The sequence below is a fragment of the Oncorhynchus clarkii genome, chromosome 9 (assembly GCF_045791955.1).
Source record: "Oncorhynchus clarkii lewisi isolate Uvic-CL-2024 chromosome 9, UVic_Ocla_1.0, whole genome shotgun sequence".
Lineage (NCBI taxonomy): Eukaryota > Metazoa > Chordata > Actinopteri > Salmoniformes > Salmonidae > Oncorhynchus > Oncorhynchus clarkii.
Window position 1 is genome coordinate 35,566,980 of NC_092155.1, and position 19,656 is coordinate 35,586,635.

General features: G+C 41.7%; 1 protein-coding gene across 6 annotated transcripts in view; it reads right to left on the reverse strand.

The window, feature by feature from the left end:
- The window catches only part of LOC139416225 (bromodomain-containing protein 3-like), a 28,689-nt gene extending 10,546 nt beyond the window's left edge, over positions 1–18,143 (reverse strand). Inside the window, exons 1-11 of one of the 6 annotated variants that reach the window (XM_071164639.1) lie at positions 17,942–18,030; positions 16,654–16,983; positions 15,886–16,023; positions 15,405–15,552; positions 15,123–15,313; positions 14,540–14,911; positions 14,147–14,275; positions 13,883–14,065; positions 13,404–13,472; positions 12,052–12,278; positions 10,196–10,479 (exon numbers count right to left, since the gene is read on the reverse strand). In XM_071164639.1, the coding sequence (XP_071020740.1) occupies positions 10,196–10,479; positions 12,052–12,278; positions 13,404–13,472; positions 13,883–14,065; positions 14,147–14,275; positions 14,540–14,911; positions 15,123–15,313; positions 15,405–15,552; positions 15,886–16,023; positions 16,654–16,845 (1,933 nt within the window). In that variant the 5' untranslated portion in view covers positions 16,846–16,983; positions 17,942–18,030. Of the gene's footprint in view, positions 1–10,195; positions 10,480–12,051; positions 12,279–13,403; positions 13,473–13,867; positions 14,066–14,146; positions 14,276–14,539; positions 14,912–15,122; positions 15,314–15,404; positions 15,553–15,885; positions 16,024–16,653; positions 16,984–17,887 lie in introns of all 6 variants that reach the window. The other 5 variants (XM_071164638.1, XM_071164637.1, XM_071164640.1 and 2 more) reach the window with 5 other exon arrangements.
- Positions 18,144–19,656: the final 1,513 nt, after the last annotated feature.

Consider the following 19,656-nt stretch of genomic DNA (forward strand, 5'->3'; position numbering starts at 1 on the left):
ACATTGCACAACCTTCAATGTTATGTCATAATTACGTAAAATTCTGCGTGCAATTAACGCAAGAAAATCCTGATAAGCTGGATTTCTTTTAGCTAAATATGCAGAATTCTTTGAATCCCCCGAGCTGACAAGGTGAAAATCTGTCGTTCTGCCCCATGAACGAGGCAGTTAACCCACTGTTCCTAGGCCGTCATTGAAAGGACGTGTTCTTAACTGACGTGCCTAGTTAAATGAAGATTAAATAAAGGTGTAACATGTTTTTTTTTAAATAGGCAAAATCGGTGTCCAAAAATACCGATTTCCAATTGTTATGAAAACTTGAAATCGGCCCTAATTAATAGGCCATTCCGATTTATCGGTGGATGTGTGTGTGTGTGTATATATAATACATGTATGTGAATATATGTGTGTATATATATATACCTATACATACATGTATATATACATGTATACGTATGTATACACACACATATATATATATATATATGTAAATATACAGGTATATGTATATACACATATGCATATATAAACACACATACATACAAATAAATACATACAAATATACACTGCTCAACAAAATAAAGGGAACACTTAAACAACACAATGTAACTCCAAGTCAATCACACTTCTGTGAAATCAAACTGTCCACTTAGGAAGCAACACTGACAATAAACTTCACATGCTGTTGTGCAAATGGAATAGACAACAGGTAGAAATGCATGTGTCTGCTCAAACCGTCAGAAACAGACTCCATGAGGGCCCGACGTCCACAAGTGGGGGTTGTGCTTACAGCCCAACACCGTGCAGAACGTTTGGCATTTGCCAGAGAACACCAAGATTGGCAAATTCGCCACTGGCGCCCTGTGCTCTTCACAGATGAAAGCAGGTTCACACTGAGCACATGTGACAGACGTGACAGAGTCTGGAGACGCCGTGGAGAAGGTTCTGCCGTGGAGAACATCCTCCAGCATGACTGGTTTGGCGGTGGGTCAGTCATGGTGTGGAGTGGCATTTCTTTGGGGGGCCGCACAGCCCTCCATGTGCTCGCCAGTGGTAGCCTGACTGCCATTAGGTACCGAGATGAGATCCTCAGACCCCTTGTGAGACCATATGCTGGTGCGGCTGGCCCTGGGTTCCTCCTAATGCAAGACAATGCTAGACCTCATGTGGCTGGAGTATGTCAGCAGTTCCTGCAAGAGGAAGGCATTGATGCTATGGACTGGCCCGGCCGTTACCCAGACCTGAAACCAATTGAGCACATCTGGGACATCATGTCTCACTCCATCCACCAACGCCACGTTGCACCACAGACTGTCCAGGAGTTGGCGGATGCTTTAGTCCAGGTCTGGGAGGAGATCCCTCAGGAGACCATCCGCCACCTCATCAGGAGCATGCCCAGGCATTGTAGGGAGGTCATACAAGCACGTGGAGGCCACAAACACTACTGAGCCTCATTTTGACTTGTTTTAAGGACATTACATCAAAGTTGGATCAGCCTGTAGTGTGGTTTTCCACTTTAATTTTGAGTGTGACTCCAAATCCAGACCTCCATGGGTTGATACATTTGATTTCCATTGATCATGTGTGATTTTGTTGTCAGCACATTTAACTATGAAAATAAAAAAGTATTTAATAAGAATATTTAATTCATTTAGATCTAGGATGTGTTATTTTAGTGTTCCCTTTATTTTTTTGAGCAGTGTATAGGCATACACCCAAAACACCACTGCTCTAGAGGAGATCTGCATGGAGGAATGGGCCAAAATACCAGCAACAGTGTGTGAAAACCTTGTGAAGACTTACAGAAAACGTATGACCTCTGTCATTGCCAACAAAGGGTAAATAACGAAGTATTGAGATAAACTTTTGTTATTGACCAAATACTTATTTTCCACCATCATTTGCAAATAAATTCATTTTTTCTTTCTCCCATTTTGTCTGTCATAGTTGAAGTGTACCTATGATGAAAATTACAGGCCTCTCTCATCTTTTTAAGTAGGAGAACTTGCACAATTGGTGGCTGACTAAATACGTTTTTTGCCCCTGTGTGTGTGTGTGTGTGTGTGTGTGTATAGATATATATATATATATATCTATACACACACATACATACATACATATATGCATACATACATACACACACACACACAGTGGGGCAAAAAAAGTATTTAGTCAGCCACCAATTGTGTGTGTGTGTGTGTGTGTGTGTGTGTGTGTGTGTGTATGTATGTATGTATGTATATATACACATACATATATACACATACATATATACATACACACACACATACACACATATATATATTTTATATATATGTATACATATATATACACACACATCTACACATACACATATATATACACACACACACACACACACACACACACACACACACACATATACATATATCTATATACACACACACATATGTATACATACACACACACTTATACACACACACAGTTGAAGTCAGAAGTTTACATACGCTTAGGTTGGAGTCATTAAAACTCGTTTTTGAACCGCTCCACAAACTTCTTGTTAACAAACTATAGTTTTGGCAAGTCGGTTAGGACATCTACTTTGTGCATGACACAAGTAATTTCCACCCAAAAATGTTTACAGACAGATTATTTCACTTATAATTCACTGTATTGCAATTCCAGTGGGTCAGAAGTTTACATACACTAAGTTGACTGTGCATTTAAACAGCTTGGAAAATTCCAGAAGATGACGTCAAGGCTTTAGAAGCTTCTGATGGGCTAATTGACATCATTGTAGACCTCCACAAAGTCTGGTTTATCCTTGGGAGCAATTTCCAAACGCCTTAAGGTACCACGTTAATCTGTACAAACAATAGTACGCAAGTATAAACATCATCAAATCAAATTTTATTTGTCACATACACATGGTTAGCAGATGTTAATGCGAGTGTAGCGAAATGCTTGTGCTTCTAGTTCCGACAATGCAGTAATAACCAACAAGTAATCTAACTAACAATTCCAAAACTACTGTCTTATACACAGTGTAAGGGGATAAAGAATATGTACATAAGGATATATGAATGAGTGATGGTACAGAGCAGCATAGGCAGGATACAGTAGATGGTATCGAGTAAAGTATATACATGAGGTGAGTATGTAAACAAAGTGGCATAGTTAAAGTGGCTAGTGATACATGTATTACATAAGGATGCAGTCGATGATATAGAGTACAGTATATACGTATGCATATGAGATGAATAATGTAGGGTAAGTAACATTATATAAGGTAGCATTGTTTAAAGTGGCTAGTGATATATTTACATCATTTCCCATCAATTCCCATTATTAAAGTGGCTGGAGTTGAGTCAGTGTCAGTGTGTTGGCAGCAGCCACTCAATGTTAGTGGTGGCTGTTTAACAGTCTGATGACCTTGAGATAGAAGCTGTTTTTCAGTCTCTCGGTCCCAGCTTTGATGCACCTGTACTGACCTCGCCTTCTGGATGATAGCGGGGTGAACAGGCAGTGGCTCGGGTGGTTGATGTCCTTGATGATCTTTATGGCCTTCCTGTAACATCGGGTGGTGTAGGTGTCCTGGAGGGCAGGTAGTTTGCCCCCGGTGATGCGTTGTGCAGACCTCACTACCCTCTGGAGATCCTTACGGTTGTGGGCGGAGCAGTTGCCGTACCAGGCGGTGATACAGCCCGCCAGGATGCTCTCGATTGTGCATCTGTAGAAGTTTGTGAGTGCTTTTGGTGACAAACCGAATTTCTTCAGCCTCCTGAGGTTGAAGAGGCGCTGCTGCGCCTTCTTCACGATGCTGTCTGTGTGAGTGGACCAATTCAGTTAGTCTGTGATGTGTATGCCGAGGAACTTAAAACTTGCTACCCTCTCCACTACTGTTCCATCAATGTGGATAGGGGGGTGTTCCCTCTGCTGTTTCCTGAAGTCCACAATCATCTCCTTAGTTTTGTTGACGTTGAGTGTGAGGTTATTTTCCTGACACCACACTCCGAGGGCCCTCACCTCCTCCCTGTAGGCCGTCTCGTCGTTGTTGGTAATCAAGCCTACCACTGTTGTGTCGTCCGCAAACTTGATGATTGAGTTGGAGGCGTGCGTGGCCACGCAGTCGTGGGTGAACAGGGAGTACAGGAGAGGGCTCAGAACGCACCCTTGTGGGGCCCCCGTGTTGAGGATCAGCGGGGTGGAGATGTTGTTGCTTACCCTCACCACCTGGGGGCGGCCCGTCAGGAAGTCCAGTACCCAGTTGCACAGGGCGGGGTCGAGACCCAGGGTCTCGAGCTTGATGACGAGCTTGGAGGGTACTATGGTGTTGAATGCCGAGCTGTAGTCGATGAACAGCATTCTCACATAGGTATTCCTCTTGTCCAGATGGGTTAGGGCAGTGTGCAGTGTGGTTGAGATTGCATCGTCTGTGGACCTATTTGGGCGGTAAGCAAATTGGAGTGGGTCTAAGGTGTTGGGTAGGGTGGAGGTGATATGGTCCTTGACTAGTCTCGCAAAGCACTTCATGATGACGGAAGTGAGTGCTACGGGGCGGTAGTCGTTTAGCTCAGTTACCTTAGCTTTCTTGGGAACAGGAACAATGGTGGCCCCCTTAAAGCATGTGGGAACAGCAGACTGGTATAGGGATTGATTGAATATGTCCGTAAACACACCGGCCAGCTGGTCTGCGCATGCTCTGAGGGCGCGGCTGGGGATGCCGTCTGGGCCTGCAGCCTTGCGAGGGTTAACACGTTAAATGTCTTACTCACCTCGGCTGCAGTGAAGGAGAGTCCGCATGTTTTCGTTGCAGGCCGTGTCAGTGGCACTGTATTGTCCTCAAAGCGGACAAAAAAGTTATTTAGTCTGCCTGGGAGCAGGACATCCTGGTCCGTGACTGGGCTGGATTTCTTCTTGTAGTCCGTGATTGACTGTAGACCCTGCCACATGCCTCTTGTGTCTGAGCCGTTGAATTGAGATTCTACTTTGTCTCTGTACTGACGCTTAGCTTGTTTGATAGCCTTGCGGAGAGAATAGCTGCACTGTTTGTATTCGGTCATGTTACCAGTCACCTTGCCCTGATTAAAAGCAGTGGTTCGCGCTTTCAGTTTCACGCGAATGCTGCCATCAATCCACGGTTTCTGGTTAGGGAATGTTTTAATCGTTGCTATGGGAACGACATCTTCAACGCACGTTCTAATGAACTCGCACACCGAATCAGCGTATTCGTCAATATTGTTATCTGACGCAATACAAAACATATCCCAGTCCACGTGATGGAAGCAGTCTTGGAGTGTGGAGTCAGCTTGGTCGGACCAGCGTTGGACAGACCTCAGCGTGGGAGCCTCTTGTTTTAGTTTCTGTCTGTAGGCAGGGATCAACAAAATGGAGTCGTGGTCAGCTTTTCCGAAAGGAGGGCGGGGCAGGGCCTTATACGCGTCGCGGAAGTTAGAGTAACAATGATCCAAGGTTTTTCCACCCCTGGTTGCGCAATCGATATGCTGATAAAATTTTGGGAGTCTTGTTTTCAGATTAGCCTTGTTAAAATCCCCAGCAACAATGAATGCAGCCTCCGGATAAATGGATTCCAGTTTGCAAAGAGTCAAATAAAGTTTGTTCAGAGCCATCGATGTGTCTGCTTGGGGGGGGGATATATACGGCTGTGATTATAATCGAAGAGAATTCTCTTGGTAGATAATGCGGTCTACATTTGATTGTGAGGAATTCTAAATCAGGTGAACAGAAGGATTTGAGTTCCTGTATGTTTCTTTCATCACACCATGTCTCGTTAGTCATAAGGCATACGCCCCTGCCCCTCTTCTTAGCAGAAAGATGTTTGTTTCTGTCGGCGCGATGCGTGGAGAAACCCGCTGGCTGCACCGCCCCCGATAGCGTCTCTCCAGTGAGCCATGTTTCCGTGAAGCAAAGAACGTTACAGTCTCTGATGTCCCTCTGGAATGCTACCCTTGCTCGGATTTCATCAACCTTGTTGTCAAGAGACTGGACATTGGCGAGAAGGATGCTAGGGAGTGATGCACGATGTGCCCGTCTCCAGAGTCTGACCAGAAGACCGCCTCTTTCATGGGGCCACGAAGCCGTCATACCGCTCAGGAAGGAGACGTGTTCTGTCTCCTAGAGATGAACATACGTTGGTGAAAAAGTGCAAATCAATCCCAAAACAACACCAAAGGACCTTGTAAAGATGCTGGTGGAAACAGGTACAAAAGTATCTATATCCACAGTAAAACGAGTCCTATCAACATAACCTGAAAGGCCACTCAACAAGGAAGAAGCTACTGCTCCAAAAATTGCCATAAAATAGCCAGACTACGGTTCGCAACTGCACATGGGGACAAACATTGTACTTTTTGGAGAAAGGTCCTCTGGTCTGATGAAACAAAAATAGAACTGTTTGGCCATAATAAGCATCGTTATGTTTGGAGGAAAAAGGGGGAGGCTTGCAAGCCGAAGAACACCATCCCAACCATGAAGCACAGGGGTGGCAGCATCATGTTGTGGGGGTGCTTTGCTGCAGGAGGGACTGGTGCACTTCACAAAATAGATGGCATCCTGAGGAAGGAAAATTATGTGGATGTATTGAAGCAATATCTCAAGACATTAGTCAGGAAGTCAAAGCTTGGTCGCAAATTAGTCTTACAAATGGACAATGACCCCAAGCATACTTCCAAAGTTGTGGCAAAATGGCTTAAGGACAACAAAGTCAGGGTATTGGAGTGGCCATCACAAAGCCCTGACCTCAATCCTATAGAAAATTTGTGGGCAGAACTGAAAAAGAGTGTGTGAGCAAGGAGGCCTTACAAACCTGACTCAGTTACACCAGCTCTGTCAGGAGGAATGGGCCAAAATTCACCCAACTTTTGCAGGTCTTTTGCAAGTTAAACAATTTCAAGGCAATGCTACCAAATACTATTTAAGTGTATGTAAACTTCTGACCTACTGGGAATGTGATGATAGAAATAAAAGCTTTAATAAATCATTCTCTCTACAATTATTCTGACATTTCACATTTTTAAAATAATTTGACTAGGATTAAATGTCAGGAATTGTGAAAAACTAAATGTTAAAGTATTTGGCTAAGGTGTATGTAAGCTTCTGACTTCAACTGTGTACACACACACACACACGAGGTCGACCGATTATGATTTTTCAACGCCGAACCCGATTGTTGGAGGACCAAAAAAGCCGATACCGATTAATCGGACAATTTTTATATATTTGGAATAATGACAATTACAACAATACTGAATGAACACTTATTTTAACTTAATATAATACATAAATAAAAATATATTTAGTCTCAAATAAATAATGAAATAAGTTCAATTTGGTTTAAATAATGCAAAAACAGTGTTGGAGAAGAAAGTAAAAGTGCGATATGTGCCATGTAAAAAAGTTAATGTTTAAGTTCCTTGCTCAGAACATGAGAACATATGGAAGCTGATGGTTCCTTTTAACATGAGTCTTCAATATTCCCAGTTAAGAAGTTTTAGGTTGTAGTTATTATAGGACTATTTCTCTTTATACCATTTGTATTTCATATACCTTTAACTGTTGGATGTTCTTATAGGCACTACAGTATTGCCAGCCTAATCTCGGGAGTTGATAGGCTTGAAGTCATAAACAGCGCTGTGCTTCAAGCATCGCCTCTACACTGTTGACGTTGAGACTGGTGTTTTGTGGGTACTATATAATAAAGCTGCCAGTTGAGGACTTGTGAGGCGTTTGTTTCTCAAACTTGACACTCTAATGTACTTGTCCTCTTGCTCAGTTGTGCACCGGGGCCTCCCACTCTTTCTATTCTGGTTAGAGCCAGTTTGTGCTGTTCTGTGAAGGAGTAGTAAACAGCGTGTACCAGATCTTCAGCTTCTTGGCAATTTCACGCCTTCATTTTTTAGAACAAGAATAGACTGACGAGTTTCAGAAGAAAGGTCTTTGTTTCTAGCCATTTTGAGCCTGAAATCTAACTCACAAATGCTGGTGCTCCAGATACAACAAGTTTAAAGTTTTATTGCTTCCTTAAATCAGAACAACAGTTTTCAGCTGTGAAAATGTAATTGCAAAAGGGTTTTCTAATGATCAATTAGCCTTTCAAAATTATAAACTTGGATTAGCTAACACAACGTGCCATTGGACAGTTGCTGATAATGGGCCTCTATACACCTATGTAGATAGTCCATAAAGAAAATAAGCCGTTTCCAGCTACAATAGTGATTTACAACATTAACAATGCCTACACTGTATTTCTGATCAATTTGATGCTATTTTAATGGACAAAAAAATGTGCTTTTCTTTCAAAGACAAGGAAATTACTAAGTGACCCCAAACTTTTGAACAGTAGTGTGTGTATATATAAAGAATAAATTACAGGGGGCAGTTTGGAAAAAACATATCATGTCCGAATCGTCCTCTGGATTAACAGACATAATGTGTGATAATAAATACATAACCAACTAGTCCTAAAGCGAATAGGGCATTAGCCTTAATAATAACTCCTGCAGAACTAAGCATTCCTTGCAGTAAAATTATACACCAAATGTACACAAAATTTGGACTTGGGAACAGGAGTAGAGAAATATGATTTCTTTCTGCATCTTGAGAGAATGCAATGCTCAGTTAGCACCTCTAAAGAATGTATCTATCTTCATCATGAAAGCATCATAAAAGGTGATAGTATCTCAACGAGTGATGTAAAGTACTAAAGTAAAAATACCTTAAAGTATCAGAACTTAACCATTTATAATTTTGACAACCTTTACTTCAATACATTCCTAAAGAAAATAATGTACTTTTTACTCCATACATTTTTCCTGACACCCATTTTACATTTTGAATGCTTAGCATGACAGGAAAATGGTCCAATTTGCACACTTATTAAGAGAACATCCCTGGTCAACCCTATTGCCCCTGATCTGGCTGACTCATAGCACACATGCTTTGTTTGTAAATTATGTCTGAGTGTTGGAGTGTTTCCCTGGCTATCTGTAAATAAATATATATTTTTTTTAAACAAGAAAACAGTGCTGTCTGGTTTGCTTAATAAGGATTTAAAAAATTATTTATATGTTTACTTTTGATACTTAAGTATATTTTAAATCAAATACTTTTAGACAAGAATTTAACTTGGTGACTCAACTTTTACTTGAGTCAGTTTCTATTAAGTTATCTTTAATTTAATCAAGTACAACAATTGGGTAATTTCAACCACATAAAATATGCATTGAAGCCGAACTGAAACATGTTGGGTCGTTTTCACAGTATTCTTTTTCCTTACAACTGATCAAACTGATGTCATTTGGACATTTTTTACAGAAAGTCTTACGGTCGTTTTTTTTTTACTGTATTGCATTTTATTTTCTCCCCAGTCCCGAAAGGTCTTAGCATTGCGAAAGACGACAGAGAAAAGTTTATCGATGTCACCTAGATTGAAGCATTCATTCTATCAAGCTATTACATTATTCTGTTGAGCAAGGGTATATTTAGTATTTTAGGGAAACACATGACAAAAGAGAAGCTACATACATCTAATTATAGACAAGTTGACTAACAAATAGCCTACCAAAATGTTGGATATTATAAGCAGAAACATATCTAAATCAGGCAAAACAAAATCCTGCACACACACTCCAAAAATTGTTCTGCAGTCTGACCGTAGCCTACAGCGCATTTTCTATATTTACGGGTTAGGTTGGGTGCAGGCCTCAGAGTTTCACTTTATCGCATATAGTTGAGAGGTTGAGATTTGGGTTATTTGCAATTGCGGGCGGGTGAACAAACAGTTGACCCATTTCACCACTACCTTACGGCACAACGCCTCTTCCCTATTTCACCTAGATATTTTTTGTATATGTATTGAAATGAAGGCTGTGTGTGCCGTTTCTAAATTCATGTAGTTCTATCCTCGTGCTTTACTTGTCTATTTATGTTCTGTAATATGTCATGTTTCATGTGGACCCTGGGAAGAATAGCTGATGGTTTCACAACAGCTAATGGGGATCCTAATAAAATACCAAAAAGCAAATGTGCAAAGGGTGGGAGGGTGAGTAACATCCGTGTTAAAAAGGGGGGGAACAAACGCAAGGGAGCATTTAGTAAACAGGCAGGGAAAGAGGTTTACCCCTGAAGAACCAGGTAACCATTAGCGACTGGAGAAGGGCATCTGTAAAAACAACAAGAGTAATAGCTCACAACTTACGTAAAAGTTTCCGCTGCTTTTTTTGCAAACAGGACTTGACGTATCGTTCGAGCTCACGAAGGGTAGAGGGCTTGAGTGTCTCAAAGTCTATCTCTATCTCGTCCGGATTGGAGTCACGCAGGGAAGGCTCCCGGGCCTGGATGATGTGGACCACCCTGCCCAACTTCTCACCCGGAAGACGGTTGATGTCCAGGCTAAGCTGGCGCTTCTCGTCGTATGACATGGGAAGGGACGGCTCCTCTTCAGACTCGTTGTTCGCCACCTTGGTCCCTTTCTTTGTTTGCCTGAAAATGTTTTGGTCAGATCTTTGATAGGCCTACGGGTTTTGCCTCTCTCAGGATGCTCAAATTACCACTGAGAGAAGTTTAAAGTACATATGATTTACATCTGGATCAGACTACAAGGGGAAAGTGTAACACAGCAGAGCTTAACACTGTTACAACAAGTGGCATGGGTAATGATGATTCATCCAAAAGTTCAAGTTCCCTGCAGTAAATGAGCAAATTAATTGTGACAAATTACGAAACGGATACAGTGCCTTCAGATAGTATTCATATCCCTTAACTTATTCAACATTTTGTTGTGTTACAGCCTGAATTCAAAATGTATTAAGATTTTTTTTTTACACACAACGCAGCATAAAGATGGCGTGAAACTATGTTTTTAGAATTTGTAGCAAATGTATTGAAAATGAAATACAAAAGTTAATTTACATAAGTATTCACACCCGAGTCGATACATGTTAGAATAATTTAAGTCAAAACTAACTAGGCCACTCAGGAACATTCATTGTCTTCTTGGTAAGCAACTCCAGTGTATATTTGGCCTTGTGTTTTAGGTTATTGTCCAGCTGAAAGGTGAATGTCTCCCAGTGTCTGCTGGAAAGCAGACTGAACCAGGTTATCCTCTAGGATTTTGCCTGTGCTTAGCTCTATTCCGTTTCTTTTTATCCCCTCAAAAAACTCCCTAGTCCTTGCTGATGACGATCATACCCATAACATGGTGCAGCCACATGCTTGAAAACATGAACAGTGGTACTCAGGGATGTATTGGATTGGCCCCCAACATAACAGTTTGTATTCAAGACAAAGTACATTTCTTTGCCAATTTTTTTGCAGTTTTACTTTAGTGCCTTTTTGCAAATCTGATGCATGTTTTGGAATATTTTTTAGTCTGTACAGGCTTCCTTCTTTTCACTGTCATTTTAGGTTATTATTGTGGAGTAACTACAATGTTGTTGATCCATCCTCAGTTTTCTCCTATCACAGTCATTAAACTCCGTAACTGACTTCAAGTCACCATTGGCCTCATGGTGAAATCCCTGAGCGGCTTCCTTCCTCTTTGGTAACGGAGTTAGGAAGGACGCCTGTATCTTTGTAGTGACTGGGTGTATTGATTCACCATCAAAAGTGTAATTTAACTTCACCATGCTCAAAGGGATATTTAATTTCTGATTTTTACACATCTACCAATAGGTGCCATTTGCGAGACATTGGCCTTTGTGATTAAATCTGTGTATGAAATTCACTCCTCGACTGAGGAAGCTTACAGATAATTGTAGGTGTGGGGTACAGAGATGAGGTAGTCATTCAAAAATCATGTTAAACACTATTGCACAGAGTACATTTTTACTCCTGAACTTATTTAGGCTTGCCATAACAAAGGGTTTAAATAATTATTGACTCAAGACATTTCAGCTTTTCATTTTTAATTTCTAAAAACATAATTCCAGTATTGTGTGTACGCCAGTGACACAAAAGTTTAAATTCAAGCTGTAACACAACAACATTTGGAAAAAGTCAAGAAATACTGAATACTTTCTCAAGGCACTGTATGATAAGACTGGGCAGTAGTACCTGGTAGCCGCCCCCGTGCGGTTTGGTTTCCGGGCTGGAGCCTTCTTCTGATTAGCTGGCTTGGTTTGCTGTGTTGACTTGGGCTTCTTCTCGTCATCAGCCTTCCCCTTGTTGGCTTTGTCTTTCTCTTTGTCTTTCTTCTTATCTTTTTGCTTTTTCTCCATTTTCTTTGGTTTACTTACTGGGGCCTGCGACAGAACAGCCAGCTGTTCATGAACGGCCTTCAGCTGAGGAGAGAAGCAGAATAAAGAGTCACCGATGAGCCCAGATGTTAGTTTATATAGGGTAAAACGGATGCAGAGACTGGGACAAGGTACTGGAAGTGATGGAAAAATACAGGCATCAAGGGTTAGCTATTGTGGGATGTAGGTATGTGTAACCTGTTGCAGAAAATGTCTTGGACCATTATGTCACAATTATGACAGTTATATTGGCCCTAGGAGGAACGTTTTATTTTCCATTGACTTTGAAGGGGTCTCATTTTCTAGCCAATTCATGGGTTTGCTTGATTTACTTAACTTTTAAAGGGTTGCTGCATCTTAAATCATCCTCAAGTTACCTTATTCATGTATTGTATGTGCATTAATTAACTATACACTACTCATATTTCTACATATATTCTCAAATGAAAGCTCAGGAAACAATCAGGCGTGTGTGTGTAAATAGTGTACAGTCATTGATCTCATAAAAACAGTACTATACTGGCAAGGAAAAAAAGGAGTCTCGTTAAATAATTTCTCATTGGCCTCAGAGAAGCACACCGGTGCACCAGCTTGTACTGTAGCTGTCTACCGAAAACTTTAAAACAATAAGCAAATGCTGACTCCCAAAGTGATGCATTGACTGATTGCTTTTTGAAGAAACAAGTAATATAAAACAGAAAAAGAAAACAATAACATATAATTGTGAACGCTCTCAGTGACACTTCCTTGTCTTCAGCACAAAGACATTGTTCTTTAGGAGTTATTCAACTTGAAAAAAGGAAGAAATACTGAACCTACAACGCAACAAAAGCATTTGAAATCATTGCCAGAATCATCAAAAAAAACACTAAACATCACCAGCAAACACTGTGACCACCATGAAAACTAACATTTCCCATTTTTAAACCACTAAAAGAATGCGACAATGGGAGAAAAAGTAACTACCCGCATCTCACAAAAAGCCTTAAAAATGAATATCTAGGGCTACATGTCAAAGAGCAAGCTGACTACTGAGGTAAATACCTTTAGCACACTTACAACCTGTTTAATAGTTCTCATCCCCACATGTAACCCTCTACCGCTCTTTCAACAAGGTGCAATACAAAAATAAAACGTTTTGTGGGGACGGGGAAGTAAGAGATAAATCACCTGAAAACGTTTGGCACACCCGTTTTTTCCCCCCGCCCTGTTACCATTGGGGTGCTCCACAGTGATTTGCTGGTAAGAAAGCCAAAGGGGAAATCAGGGGACAAAGATAGAAAACTCCAAAGATCATGTTAACATTCTAGTAGCACAACAAACTATTTCATTAGAGCTAAATACTGTCACCATTGGTATGAATGAAATGTAAAACATTGCTCTAAAAATGTGAGCTCTACAGTTTCAGCATGCAAGCCATAATACCAAGTTATTCTAACAGTTTATTTCAGCATTTGTAGCGGCAGAGGGTTAACTATGTCACTTTTACTCTGGAGGGCTGGCTGAAAATCATCTCTGAACATCGTGGAGTGGCTTTGATTTTTAAGGGTTAGCGGTCTAAATCTGAAGTGGGGCATCTCCCTGTTCATCCATCCATGGGTTTTGGATCTTGGTCCTTGGTTGTGAGAACCCACCTGTTCCGAACCCACCTGTTCCTGCAGTTCGGCGAGCCGCGTGGCCCGCTCCTCCTCTGAGTCGGAGCTCTCCGAACTGGAGGTGTTGCCGCTGCTCTCACTGCTCTCTGTACTCTTGCTTACCACCGGCATGGTGGAGAGCTGGGTGGCTTCGATGGGCTCGTCCGGCATCTTGGCAAATCGCATCTCAAACACATCCTGAGAAACACAAGACAAGGGGTAGTTCAACCGACAGCTCTCCAATGAGGTGGTGTGAATATCTGATTAATCTTATCCTACCTGGAGCTTCCTGGCCATCGCAACAACCTCGTGGTCGGGGGGGTTGTACTTGTAGCAATTTGAAAACATTAACCGGACATCTGTCGCAAAGCTTTGGGCATCTTGGTAATCTCGACTGTCCATTTTTTTCTGTGGATACAGAGCAAACATTCAGAGCCTTATTATTGAGATAGAGATCTCTATAAAACTCTAAACAAATATATTAGCAAAACAGAGGTAATTGTCCTCCCCTTAGCTGTGACTGTTGTTGAGGGATAGTTCCATTTTAACTATTCTTAACCACCAAATGAAAACATTGGTCAAATTATTTTCCTTCACCAAGTAAACAGCCAGGCTTTGGAGGGTAATTTAGAATAGTTAGTAGTGAGTCGAGGGAGTGAATAGGGAACCTACTTTGACAGTGCTCAGGTCCATGGGGTGTTTGATTATCTCATGGTAGTCATGCAGTTCTAGCGCTTCTGCATCTACAGGCTTGTAGAAAGGCCAAGCGTGGGCCGTGTACTTCTTGGACAGCATCTCCTTCAGGATGACTTCGCAGTGCTTCAGCTGCTCGCCGAGCTTGCCTTTCTTGCCACTGAGCAGGGGCGCCTCTCCATCCTCTGTGTCCTTCTTGGGGGGCTTGACGGACCGCACTGTGCTCTCCCGCCTGGACAAGACATTCTCCTGTTTGGATTCTAGGAGCTGGGTAGGGGAGTCACTTCTACTGGCCGAGATTGCTGAGGTCGTGGGAGTTGTTGTGTCTGCTTTCCGCTTGACCCCCTTTTTCTGTGGAAATGACAATGTCCAAATGCAAATATATCAGTAGCCTGCTTCTCTTCATCAATATATAGCATGTTAGAATTTCTGGATGGATTATATCCTAAGACAAAATTTTGACGAGTAGAACTGTAAAATACGCTCCGCACAAGAATCCTCCGTTAGACTGTAGAGCTAAATGAAAAGACCCCCTAGAGCAGCCTGTCTCTCTGGGACTTACTTTGATGACTGGCTGTGCCGTTGGAACCACAGCCATCATGGAGGCAGCAGTAGGCACAGCTCGGACAGGGGTAACAGATGTAATGGTTGGCACTGGCGTGGCTGCTATGACAGGTGTCTGAGACAGAAGTGGAGGGGAGCTGGGGTAAGAAGATGGGGGTGAATCCGTCGACTCACCCTGTGCTTGGCTCTCTGCAAGAAAGATGATGGAAGCAAAAAGGTGTAAATGACAGACATTTCCTCAGCGCATGAGTCCCTATCAACTGTGAAAGGCTGGACTTGCCTGCACTAACGGGCCCTCCTGGTTTGCGGGCTGCTTTGACTTTGGGCACCGGTGGTAGCAGCTCCACCTCCTCCTGAGGCATTTGGGCCACTTTCTGTAAGAATATCTTCTCTAGAGCTTGGGCCATCAGCACAATGTCATCTGTAGGCTGTGGGAACACAAGAAAGGATGAGTTATGGGTCAAGATTAAGGTAAACAAGGTCAGATGGTTCACTTGATCATAATCATCACAGCTATTAAAAATGCCTACGGGGCACCTCTAGACTGACTAGAGTAAGTATAAATACATCCTCTTCGTAATGAGTCAAAATACAGTCCAAAAGTCTTCATCAATATCACTGAAAAAACATTGTGTGTGTAAACATCTATGTGATCCAGTGAAAAAACTGCTAAAGGAAATAAGCTCTGTGAACTACTTGTTGAGTGCGGACCTTGTTGTTTTTCACATCTATATTTTTATGAATGGCAAAGGAGAATTTACCTTGTTGTAGATATAACAGTTAGTAAACATTGTATTGAAGTCCTGCATACACTCGCTGGCACTCCAGTAGTAGTTATTCTCTAGCCTCTTCTTTATTGTTCCCATGTCCATTGGGCTCTTGATAACTTTATGATAGTCCTGTATGACAGCATCAAGAGGGCAGTAGAATTCACTATGAATGAGCAATAACAAAACAGCCAGGAAATAAAGAAAACATTTTAAGATTATGATTGTTCAACAATGAGGGGTTAGGGTTAGTTAGGAACAACACCAAAATGTACACACATCCACACAATGTATATATTAAAATGCAACAGCCTACTTTTACCCAGAGGCAAATATTGTTAAAGCTAGAATCATTTGTTACTACATACATTCTAGACTTAGACATTAATGACATATACCCACTGATTCTTGGAGAATATAACTTAGAAATGAGCATAGTTCAACTGTCATACCCCATCAAAACCCAATATATAAGCCTGTTTCACTCCAATGTTTGTTAAACGTAAACAAACATTGTAGCCTCAAAACATGGTTAAAACTATGCATTTGATATTATGGGTGGTCAGTCCTTGAATCCATAGCTCAGTCTATGAATTTGAGAGTGGTTACATTTCTCCAGGTCCATTCCTCAGCTTTTTACCAAAACAGAGGGGGGTCCACACTATTTTATTGTCTCAATTAAGGATTCTAGCATTAAGGCTCTGATTTTAGTACCCCATACTGACTACCAATAACAGAGAGAAAAGTGTGGAATTGACTTACGGCGAGACATAATTTGATGGCATCCACAGGTGTGTAAAAGGGCCACGCAAACTGATGCTTCCATAGAGTCTTCACCACAACGTTCTGCATGTACTGTAGTTGGTTTGTTTTCCGGCCAGGCTTGTTGGGGTTGGTGAACTCTGGTGGCGAGGGATTGACAAGTGCTGGGGCGGACGCAGGAACAGCCGACATACTGGCAACAGGAGAGCACTTCTTCCCTGTTCTACAAAACGTCTGAGTCTAGTGTTTTCAATAGATACTTTGCTCCTCTTTCAGCTCATTATTCCTCCAGCAGTACACACATCCCATCACCACCTGGGTGTATGTGCCCTGCCAAACAAAATGGTCAAATATTGGAATTAGAAAATTAAAGAAGTGCTGTTGAGACCTTCAGATGCCATCCTCACAGACAGTAGTCAAATCTCGAGTCAATTGGGCTAATATTTTATGAGAATGACTGAGCTATGGAGTGGTGGCTAAATTCTAATAAACTAAAAGTCAAATGAATCTAAAACGTGAGTACACATACATGTAGCCAAAGTAATATAGCCTACACAGACCACTTAGAATTCCTAACAGGGGCAAAGAAGTGAGCATTTCGCTGGGCAACAGCAATGATGCAGAGATCAACATTCACAAAAGTACACATTGTGGGATAATAAACTACGCCAAAATCTGGCACGTTTAGCAATTACAAATCCATATGGCTAAATGTAGACAGATTAGCTAGTTACTCGACTGGGCGCACATCCTTTATTTCACAAAATAGTAGCCATTTACAATTTAGCGACCGGGTGCATATGGTTGTGCATCACATCTATTCCTTTAAAAAGATGGCGGGCAGGGGGATGCTATAGCTGTTTGCTACAGTAACTAGCCTCTCAATAGGCAAAATGCTAAATGTGCACGCAATGCAAATAGCTAACTTACACACTAGTTCATGTGAAGTACAACTAAAATGCTGACCAGTGCGTTGTAGAAGCGCTGAAAATAATATGAAACGATAACTAGGTTACCATTTCAACTTTGCATACGACAAATGTAGCGTTAGCTAAGGTTAACTACTAGCCTAACAAATCCTCGCTAACTAAGCTTTGTATGCATTGTTTCAATCAAGGCGCCGAGCGGGCAGGCTGACTCAGAAAGCAACCTATGGATTGAGTGTATTGAGAAACACTTCGATATGCATCCCATCCTTTAAATTACACAAATCAGGAAAAAGTACATATTTTACTTTATTACTTTCTCAAGTGGCTCCAATGGTTGTTCGCTCGCAGTTTTCCGGTACCTTTTTATTTCAGCGAAGTAGCATAATAGACGGGTTATCGGCTGTCTGATATCCCATGCGCAATTTCGAGCAGCATCATGGTCCTTGTTGTGTTTTGATGGGTAAAGCATTTGGAATTGGATGTATGTCGCTAAATGACTGACTACATATCCCGGGATGCAGCTCCTTAAGCACAAGCCATGTTTTGGCACAGGGAGCGTTTGAGGGGTAAAGGCCAGAGATAACACAGAAAAGAGGAGATAGAAATCCCATTGGACATTGACCAAAGACTGTCGACCAATCGTGTTTACGTTGTCATGTTGCGTCACGCTGCATCGTCACGCAACACTCCGAGTCTATATTTGTATTTTTGTGTTTATGCTATCCCGAGTCGATAATCAATAAATAAAAGTAATTCCCTCGACCACGCCCACAGATTGTGGAAAACAAACAATCTTATTGATGGACCACCATTGTAAAAATCTATTTTGTTATATAGGATAACAAAACATGCCAAAGCTGCTGTGTAATCAGGTCAAAAATCTTCAGGCTATTTGGCATGGGAGTGAGAAATGTGGGGACACGGTGGCCAAGTAGGCTACAAGTAGGGATTTGTGTGGAAAACATTTTATCACAAATAATCCATTTAACTTGTTAGTATACTCCACTCACTACTTGTATCTGTGTAGTCTATTTGTTTGTGTTGTTGGTCTTGGCTAGCTTAATGTTCTGTCGGTAGCTGGGTAGCTAGCACTCACCCAAGTTGCTGCTTGCACTGTCATGAAAAGGGGCATGAGGGAAGCCCTACAATTTTACGTTTTTCTAAGTAGTGAGAACACTTTGGAGCAATAATCTTTAGACATGCTTTTCTTAAATGTAGTTTTGTAATTGATTAAAACAAGCAGACAACAAAAAAACTGCATTTGAATGGGGTCATGTTTTTGCTCTGAGCCAGTGGGGTAACTTAGGGAACCACAGGTTGTTTTCCCCACAAGTGGGCGTTCTATCTAATACCAACAAGGACTATAAAATGAGTCCCAAGACGCTTGTGGGGGGTTGTAGAGCAAAATGGAGAACACCATTGTGTTCATGGGAGCCTCGTCTTTCAACAGATGGGTCATAGTAGTTTGGATGCTATAGATGATTTTGTGAGAAGACCGATTTTCAGGATGTCTCATGGTCTGACAAACAAGTGCTCTAGCTCTGTTACATTTTCACTGCAGATGTGCGGCATCACCGGATGCGGTGGATTGAGAGATCCAATGCAACAAATAAAAAACATAGACTAGGGGTATTATTAAAAAGTCCAGCCCTTTGTTAGCAGTTTCAGCAGCCCTGAACCATTAGTTGTATTTGCCCAACACCCCTTATTTTCTTATTAGCAGTACCTGCACGTCAACCCACTTGATTTGTACATAATGTTGCTGCTGCCGTCTCTTATGACCAAAAAGAGTTTCTGGATATCAGAACAGTGAATACTCACCTCTGATCGAAAAGAGTTTCTGGATATCAGAACAGTGAATACTCACCTCGAACTGGACAAAGATTTTTTCTTTAGTGAGTCCGAAGCAAAGGATATACTGTTTCTCAGAGACCAGGGCCAAATCCCCGTTATTCGCATGAAGAAAAGACGCCGGTACAGGGGGCGGAGATCGGGGTGCCTTGTGAGAATTCATCAGTGAGTGGGTAACCCGCCTCTACCATCCGTTCTATTGGCCAATGTGCAATCACAGGAG